The 10,145-nt window shown below is 38.1% G+C and overlaps 1 protein-coding gene across 1 annotated transcript in view; it reads right to left on the reverse strand.

Moving 5' to 3' along the window:
- Nucleotides 1–9,522, reverse strand: part of PROX1 (prospero homeobox 1) — a 79,635-nt gene extending 70,113 nt beyond the window's left edge. The window contains exons 1-2 of the mRNA XM_018552621.1: nt 9,000–9,522; nt 6–1,803 (exon numbers count right to left, since the gene is read on the reverse strand). Coding sequence (XP_018408123.1) covers nt 6–1,736 — 1,731 coding nt within the window. The 5' untranslated portion in view covers nt 1,737–1,803; nt 9,000–9,522. The remainder of the gene's footprint in view (nt 1–5; nt 1,804–8,999) is intronic.
- Nucleotides 9,523–10,145: the final 623 nt, after the last annotated feature.

The following is a 10,145-nucleotide window of genomic DNA, read 5'->3' on the forward strand; positions in this document are numbered from 1 at the left end:
GATATTGCACTTCCCGAGTAAGGTGAAATGTCAGACATATCTTGCATGTCTCCACACTCCGATTTGATGAAGGATAGGGAAAGCCCATCTGTTGAGCTGGGTGGATGAACTGGAGAGCAAGGGTGGTGGTTCATGTGGTGGGATGACATCTTGGTCCTCAAACTGGTAGTCTCCCTGGTCAAGTCTAGGGACTCTGGGGATGACCTGTCTTTTCCTTGAAAGGCTGATGATGGAGCACCCAAAGGGTTTTGAAATGGGTAAGCCATAAGCGGAAGAGGGAATGGGTGGCGGAAAGAAGAGGATGAAAAACTAGCAGCAGCTGAGAGAGGGGACTGATGCAATGAAGGATGGTGACTACCAATTGGAGGAGGCCCTGCAGCAGCCTGTTCATTTGAATTTTTTCGGACAACTAAAGGCAAAGCTTCAGTTTGGTCATTAGAACAATTAGGCATCGGAACATTGCCAAATGTGTCCAGGGGGTTTGGAATGATGACATCGCCAAAGCACTGCAGACGTTGGTTAGTGGTATGAAAGTTGTGGTTTTCTCCACTCATTGCAAATCTGGCCTGAGGCATTTGGAGGGGTGGGAAGACCTGAGGAAGTTGGCGTATAGGCTTGGCAGAAAACACTTTGACCACAGTGTCCACTACCTGGGACATGGCTGTGTTCAGTTCTTGTTTTAGTGTTTCTGCCAAGTGTTTACCTTCAGGATGAAAAATGCTATGCAAATGATCTTTGTCTTTAGGTCTCTCTCTTTTGCGTTGATTATCTGGTGCCATGTCATGTTCCCTGATAAGGGCTCTGGCACGATCAATGAACTGCCCTGGATCTAAGTCAAACATTTCACTGTCTGACCTGCCCACAGAATCCCGAGCCCTAGCATCAATGAGTTCAGAATGCATGCTGTCTTCGGAAAGATTGCCATCTTCGTTATTTTCGGAATCAGTGCTATCGTAGATCTGGTAGAACTTCTCCTGCAGCTGGCGCAGCTGTTTTTGCATGTCCTCCAGCTGCTGTTTCAGCTGCCTACGTTCCTCTCGCTTCTGCTCTTTTCGAGCTGAAACCAGCTGCTGGAAACTCTGTTGCTGCTGCTGAGGCAGTTTTTGTTTGCGCTTGTTCTCTCGATAGCTTTCTCGGGGGCTTATGGACCGAGGGGCTCCCTCTCTTTCATTTTCATTGCCCCTCATGGCCACATTTGGGGAATGGCTCATACCTCTAATTATATTTTCAACCCGGGCACGCTTTGCTCTCAGGTGTTCATCACACAAACGTTCCATTTCTAACTGGCTCAATGTAGGCCTGCCAAAAGGAGAAAGACACTCTTGGGGGCTGTCTCTTGAAGAGTTGCTGCATACATCCTCCTGATGTATCTCAGAGCCTGTGCTGGAGAGCCCACTGGCTGGGAAAACAGGCTCAGCGCCACCATTTTTGTTTATGTTATTTTTCAACAGCTGGGAAATGATGGTCGCTCCTGGAAAAGGCATCATGGCATCTTCGTAGGAGTTCGCCCTCTTCAGCAGCTTGCGGAGTACATTTGACTTTTCCCCATCTGCATGCTGCACCACTGAATACTCAACATCATGCTCGGAACCTTGGGAATTCATGGCACTGAAAAACGTCGCTCTTGCTTTAGCAAAAAATGCAGATGCTGTCCCTACAGTCCTTTTCACTCCAATGTCAACTCTTCTTCTCTTGGTCTGCCTGCTTAAGAGGGTTGCGCTGTCATGGTCAGGCATCACTGGACTGTTATTGTGCCATCTTCAAAAGCTTGTCAGCTGGGCACAGCTCGAGAATCCTGGGACCCTGGCCAACAGAACAAAAGGACTGATGAATCATTTTCTTTAAATTTCTCCAAATTTCCTGACCTCAATCCTGAATAAAATGCAAAATGCATAGGCTGTGGGATTTATGGCACATTACAATTATTGCAATTTATTATGCACTCTGCCTGAAATGAAACATTTTTAAATATTTCTGCTTCACTGGTTTAAGATGGATTAAGATTTAAGTAAAAAAAAAAAAAAAACAGGAATACAAAATAAAATAAAATAAAAACTGCTTAAGCACCCGTAATATGATTCTTTTGCTCAAGTGCTTAAAAGGATACGGTTTATCTCCAATAGTAGATTAGAAGAATCCTACTATAGACAAGCAATTGATTACATTTAGATATTATGGACATAGATGAAAGTACATTCTACTAAGGAGAAGAGAAATACAAGATGAGAAGAACAAGCAGAAAATCATTTCAGGCAGAGTCACATCATACAACTGATGTACTTAAACACTGTAGATCTATAGCTAGGTTGTACTTGCTGTTATCAAATGCTTTTGGTATCTGAAATATCTGAGTAAAACAACACAATGAAGAGAGAAAATAGAAATAGTCAATTTTTGAAAATTCTTCCCATTTGCACTATACAATTTTCTTGAGTTTCCTGGTGATGAAGCTACGTTTTTTTTTTACAGCACATGGCACTTCAAAGAAGTTTTCCAGTGAGATATTAAAAAAAACTATTTACATTTTATACATGGCACTAGATTTTCTGTGTTTACCGTCAATAAGCAACAAAACATAACACAACAAATTTTTAAAAACCTCTAAATCTGTCAGGGTGCACTTGTTCAATGGTCTAGTTTAAAAAAATACTTTACTACTGTATATAATTGGAAAAAAAAATATGTTAACTAATGTACCTAGAGAGAAAAACAAAAATTATCTACCAAAGGATGACTTACATGTGTCTAATTTTAAGTTTCAGTTGCACCAAAAAGCAATGTAAAAATATTACAATGACCTCAATGGACAACGGAAGTGAAGAAAAGTTTATGAAAACTCCTTAGATCTTTTCCATAAACCAATATTACAGTATATCGTTCAATATAAAGAACTGTGATTCATCTTAGTTCCAGTTCCATCTCAGAAACTTACTTTATGGTAAGTCCTGAAAGTATCAATTGTGTCTTGTTCATGTGACCTGTCAGCTAAGGGGTAAAGTATGTGCAAGTAAATGATGTGATTTTTACTACTACAACACCTTCTCCAATTAAAATTGACTATTCATATGTGTAAACTGTGTTTATTTCATGTTAGCATGAAACCGTTTCTAGCCCTATAGATCTTGGACTCAGCCTTATGGAAAGGCTTCAAGTGCACATGGATCTGTCCCTAAAATGTGCTATAGGTGTCATGTGACCTCATCTATGTCCACCCTTGTGCAATACACCAGATCTTGTTCCTGCCTGTTAAACATAACCTATATTTGTAACTAAAGGAAAACAAACAAACCCGGGAACAATTTTTGTAAATGGAGCAGTCTTTCACTTTTTCCTAACTGTCATAGTCACTTCAGGGATAAGGTTAAATAACAAAGACAAGTTGGCCAAGTAACTTGGGACAAATCAACTTTCAACATTGTACTCATCTCTGTCTCTTTTTCCCTTTTGCTATAATTCTTTTTTTAATCTCTCTCGTTGCCCTCCTTTCTTTCTTCTTTTTTTTTTTGCAACACTATCTCTCTTCTTGAGATAGCATAGGAAAAAAAAAGCCTTTTTTTTTTGTTTCATGGCGTGTTCACCCAATATTAAACTATGCATTTGCTTAACAGAGCACATCTTAGAAATCATAGGGTATACTGCCAGAGGCTGCCTGCAGACTTTTTGGAATTGGTCCCATCTTTTTCGGTTCACCTGTAAAAACATCTACGCGCTCCCTAGGACTGCATCTGTGGCTAGTTTTAAAGGATGACTGTTCATGCAAATAGGCATCATTTCAGCATGACAAAACCATCACTTATCCAGAGAATAGTCATCAAGAGCGTGCAAAAAAGATAGGCCAATGTGGAAGAAGATGACAACGCAGGTCCAGTTAAGACTGACAAGCACCATTATTATACTAAGAGATTTATTTTCTTATTAGCCAAATAAAGAGCCAATCATATATATATATACACTGTCTATAAATGTTTAAACTCTTGTGCTAACATAAATGCACTAGTGTCAACAAAACATTACCCCAAAACATAAAATGACATAATAAGTATAAAATGGGTCAAAAAGGGACATTTGCTTCACTGTCACTCAGAAATATAAAACATAGAAGAGTGACTGTAGAGAAAAACCAAGTGGTCCACCTAGTATGCCATCTTTTATAGCATCTCTTTTTCTTATTAATTTATAGGGTTTTTTTGTTTGTTTTGTTCTTAAATCTTTTATCTGAGTATAGACCGATGTTTATCCCAAGCATGTTTAAATTAACTTGTTGATTGAACTAGGCCTAAATCCTATTGTGAAATACAAACTAATGTACTCTTACCCACAAAGAGTTGTTACGTATAGATGCACACACACATCTATGTGCATAGTAAATATTTATTAGCACACAACCATAGTAAATATTTAATTCTTATTTTCCGTTCTTATATTTATACTGATTTGCAAAATACCTTTTGTATTTAAGTCCCATAATCACTGACATACCGTATGTGGCTAACAGGGCTGCAACCTGATGTATCACCAAAAAATAATGTATACCACATATAACCTGTACTTCTATTTGAAACCTAAAGTTGATATATAGTTCTGCATAATAATTTTTTTTTAATAGGCTAGCCTATGATTTTGGGTATTTTCTTTTAAAAGTTGACTAAAGCGATCCTGACATTCACTGCCTGTAAATTACATCAGACACAAAATAACGTTATTCAACATAAGAGCAAGATGATTAATAAAAAGAAATGTGTTTAAACCAAAGAGATGTTTAACTGCTTGTTTTGTTCTGGTTTGCAGCTGCCAGCCGGTGATAAATTGACCCATTTAGCTACATGTCAGTGGCTGTGGAATACACATGTTGATCTCGTAAATAAAAAAAGGATTTAAAACATTTTATATAACTATGTTACTAAACTATTCAGTATTTTATGCTATAAAATATTGTTGGGTCAAAAATATATATATTTATTTCATACAGTAGGTAAATCTTTTAACAACCCAACATCTGTTTATCCTTTACTATGAGATATATTTTTAATAAATATTTAAAACTCACTTTTATGATAAAATGGTATGGAAAACCTGTTTACCGTCAGAAATATGGCTTAATTGTTTGCATTATACAATTACATTTGTTTTATTACGTGAGATTCAATGTAATAAATATATAAAAAAATACACTTTAAAAATAAAAATCTTTTCTCTCATCTCTGTGCTACACCAGGTCAGAACAATTTATTGCAGATGAAAAAATATATATATTTTCTGGGTTTGTTCATCAAGCAAAGCAATTATTATTTCGTTATTTAAAATATATTTTCCAATTTTGTAATATCTGATTTACAAACAATACTGAAGCATTTCACTTTCTAAAAGTTATAAGTATGACTAACTTGTAAGAAGTATCATCATAACATGTATGGTACGTAAACGTTACACAGAGTGTGCAAACTTCGTACGCGGTAAATATTCATCTTTTTTTTTTAAAAGCAAATCTCTCTTCAGGTAAATGTATCCTATGTGTGGTATATGATGTCATATATTTGTGGCCAACACTAAACTGTTACCTGTACTAGTATTAATAAAACTATGGAAATACATAAATTGTACCAGACATGAGGAAAAAATGATAATTTTTACTTATTTCAATTTCAATTTTTAATTAAAGTGCAGCTTGATGTTCAATCACAGTCATATATGGTTCCATCACACCAATAAAAAGTTACAAAATGCAATTTTTTTCCCCCTTAAGCTTTGGTTTGTCTGTAACAGTGCCAATCTTAATTGTGACCGTTTTACAAACATATACTATATTTTGTCAGATGCTTCTATAGAAAATGTTTGGGAGGGCATTTATCTTTCTCAAACACTATCTGAGCCTTAAAGCTCTGGCATAATTTTAAAAAATACCTCAGATTATAAAAATAACAGTATCCACAGCCACGTCTTAAGTGGACTGAGCTGAGCTATCCAATATCACAATATAGTAGAACAGGTATTTACATCAAAATTGTAGCCAATATATCTGTATGTCAAACCAGCAGCTATGTAGAATTATATTTGCCATATAGATTGCTTGTATAGCATATTAAGTACTAAAATAATTGTCAGAACAGGATAAATAAAAAAAAGGCAAGGGTACCAATCATACCTGCTAACACACAAGAGGTGTCCATACTTTCTGTAATAGAGACACTCCTAGGTGTGGGTAGCTATAACTCTGAAAACTGTAGGCAGAGCAGCTTGCTAGTTTGCGAAGAGTATCAAGAGTTAATTATAAGTATTTTATAACATGAAGAAGACTAATGTCAGGTGCAGCACAGTACTGCAATAAAACGACACATGCCACTTCGCATTTCAGGTCATTTTACACCTTTATATCTTAAGTTCCTCCATGTATGATTAATAAAAAGCAGAAGTATTGACTGTACAAAGGGGCACAGAAGTAGAAAGTGGAACTGTCACAAATAAGCTGTTGCTGTTTAAAAGAAGGGATCAGATACAGTGCTCTTTATTCAAACAGGTTCAAGGTAATCTCAAAGACAGTAGAATCTGTGACTTAGTTTGCAGACAGGGGCGCTCAACAAACCACTCTATGGACAGTTATCTTCATGATCCGTACGCCCCGTAACAAGGTGCAAAATGTAAATACACAACTATAACCCATGCCGTGCAATGAATGTCAGCTGCAAAACATTTAAGAAAAATATTGTTGGGTCATTGAAAATGTTTTAGATGGTTTAGATCATTTTTTTTTAAAAAGTGAAGGCAGAAAACTGCCTATTTGACAACCATAAGGTATTCAGGGACAAATAAAAAAATTTAAGAATAAACATCAGTTTGTCATAGGCAGTTTGATCAACAATATAAACCTTTAATAACGCTCCATAAAGCAAAAACAAGACATATGATCGGCTTTGAGAGAGAACACCTGTACTAGAGAGGGAAAGGTCACGAGTGACATTAGAAAGTATTATTTTACATAAAGAGATGTACGGAGCTTGGAGCAAACTAGCAGCAAATGTAAGGTGCAAAAATGGACGGTAACTGACATTATACAAGGTTAGCATAACCAATAGAAACCTATAGACATATGTGACAGCCAACAAACATGTCTCCATCTGCCTCAAAGCCTTCTATACTAAGGTAAAAACAATCAGAGAGGACAGACCAGGTGGTCAAAATTTTGTGTTTATCTACTGTTAATATTGGATGAACCAATGGAAACCCAAGCAAGGCTTGGTGCCTTTTGAAAGCACCGTGGAACTTGCTAACCGGCTTAACTTATAAATGCAGAAGTAACGATAAAGGAACAAAACTGCTGAAGTTTACTTTCTAAGCATTTCAGGAAGCTGCACAGTTTATTGATGGGCAGGTACGCAACAGACTCTCTCGGTCCACCTTCGAATTCCCCATAAAATGTCCGCAACCTGGTGAACCTAGAATTTCACCCCTTGATTTGTGGAAAACGATGATTAATAATGCAGTCAGTGCTCAGCATGCAAATCAGCTCGATACAAAAAAAAAAAACACGTCTCACCAGGTCTGTTTGCAAGTCCCTTTGCAGAGCTGGGTGTCCTTATCTCAGAACTGACCATAAACTCATAAACCACTCAACAATAGTCGTCTGGTAAGAACCTACTGAACGAAAAAGTTGCACCTGTCTTTCTTGACACAACGCACCTGTCTTGTGTTGCCCATGCGCGTTTTGTTATGGTCCTACAATAGCAGAGAGCAGGGAGGGGAGGAGGACAAAAAAAAGAAGGGAAAAAAAAATCTTTCATAGCAAATTAGTCAGATCAGCTGCCTTATAGTGAGTTTAACCTTGCAGAGCAAACAAGCTCAAAAGAACAAGAGAACATTATCTTAAAAAACTGAAAGGAAAAAAAAAAAGGGGGACACATTGGCAAAAAAATAAGTGACAAGTGAACACAGTGCAGTAGTTTGCTTACGAGAGCATGCATGCTCCTTCCGTTGCTGAACTTCCAAAAGAAAACATTGAGCCTTCGATTTCAGCACTGAGCAGTTCCTTATAAAAGCAACAGCATGTGCTCGATGTGTGGCTCTAAAACGTCCCCACTCGCAGCAGTTATCTCACTACAGAACGCACTTGATCTGAGTTGCTCTCTTGTACAGCTTTCAACGTAGGCTGTTCTGCTACAACACAAGACGACCGCCAAGGAAAAAAACCTCACGGCTTAAATGAATACTTGCAAACGGCAGCCTCTCTGTCTATATCATCAAAGCACGGCATCCTTAACCCTGGTGGTGCTGAAAACATGGTGCGAGGCGCAGAAAACACAGGGCCCCAGTTCGACAGCTACGAGAACCACTGACAGTAAAGTTTGCCTTTCAAAAATTAAAACCTTGATCTATCAATCCATGAAAATCAGACTAATACTAAAGTCAGCACTCCCCTACAAAGAACAAGGATGGGCAACAAGCATCCTGACACAAACCAAGCCTGAAAACTTATCACAACCAAAAACTTTTTCATACAATGAAACCATTACAGCGGTTCATATTGGCCCATAAAGCCATCACTGTTAAATTTGATATGCCCAAGAAGGAGCAAAGTACTTAACAAAAAAGGGGAAGTGCAGAATGCATGCAAATGGCAAGCAAATCATTACAGACAGCAAGAGAGCACCTTTGGCACATAGAACAAAACAGGCAACCCTCCTCCACACAAAAAAAAACAAGGTAAAAAAGCTAACCAAGTAAACAGAATTGAAGGACAAACAAGAGCGGTGTAAACAAAAAGAACAAAAATAATCAAAAACATTGTAGAAAAAAAACCAAACAGTAACCGAACTGTCAACTTACAAAAACATTTTGTCAACAACAAAAAAATTACTCAGTTCACTTACTCCAGTTAACTCCCTGTTGAGGGTAAGCTTATCTCAGTTAAGTTTCCATTCCACTGACTTATTCAAAGGGGGAAAATCCTTAAGATGTACAGGCGAGAAGTTATCTGGGGGGAAAGCCATGCTGTAGGCAATACTTACTCAAGATGTGCTTGCAAACTGATCCTTCTTGCCGGTCAAAGACAGGAGCCACGATGCTTGGTCTATCTGCTGATGAGCAGTACAATTTGACAAGGGAGGGAGGATGTGTGAGTGCGTGTGTGTATGTGTGTGTCTGAATGACTAAGAGACAGAGTGTATGTGTGTGTGTGTGTATGAGTGTGTGTGTGAAGCTAACAGAACAAACAGGAGGCAGAGTACAGAGAAGCTGGGAGAAGGCAAGAGAGAGAGAGAGGGAGAGAGAGATCTTTTGTGCTCCTCTCCTTTGGCTGGCTGTAATTGTATTAGTTCAGCAGGCAGAGCTCAGCTGAGGCTCCGCGCTACCACAAGATTTACTTTAAGACACAGCTGGAGGAAACAGGAAGAATCAACGTCATATTCCGAGTGACGTAAGGGAGGGGGAGCACACCAATCAGGAGACAACTTCAAAAGCAAGGTGGGACAGTTAACAGTCAACTTGGAGAAGCAAAAAAAAAAGAAGGGAAATTCAGATGGGGACACGAGAGACGGATGAGTCCAAGCCATCCCTTGTCATCGACATCAAGGATTTTCTTTTTTAATTGCGCGCCTTGAATTTTTTTATTTTAATTTTTGCAACCGAAGAAGGTAGAGAACTCATTTTCCGTAACACCAGCTTCTTGTCGGACAAGTTCGTACGGCACCGGACAGAAAACTTCTCAATGGTTTTGACATAAAAATTCAAAAATATTTAGCCTTTATTTTATTTTTTTAATTTTTGGAAGGGCTGCCTTTTATTTAAATGGAGACCTGACAACTGTAAGATTAGCAAGAAGGGCAGGTGCATCTAAGAGTGTTTGTGGGCTCTTACCTTGACCAGTCTTGCTATAAGCGAGAGGTGAGCTTAACTCCAAACTGAAAGGCAATACGTGGTCCCCGATAGTATACCGAGTCAGCAGAGCGACCAGTAAATGATTATTATTTAATTAATTAAGTGTAAGGAAACATTGGTCACATACTTAGTCGTTTGCTTTGTATGCCAGGGCTCTTCTACTTCAGACTGATACAGGGAAAAATTCAAGGTTATCTACATTGCAAAAACACTAGACTTGGTACTATGCCTAATGACAGCTGATGATCTTACAGAAGGCAATGAAACACTCTGAAATA

Source organism: Nanorana parkeri, unplaced genomic scaffold (assembly GCF_000935625.1).
Source record: "Nanorana parkeri isolate BGI_ZX_2015 unplaced genomic scaffold, ASM93562v1 scaffold1, whole genome shotgun sequence".
Lineage (NCBI taxonomy): Eukaryota > Metazoa > Chordata > Amphibia > Anura > Dicroglossidae > Nanorana > Nanorana parkeri.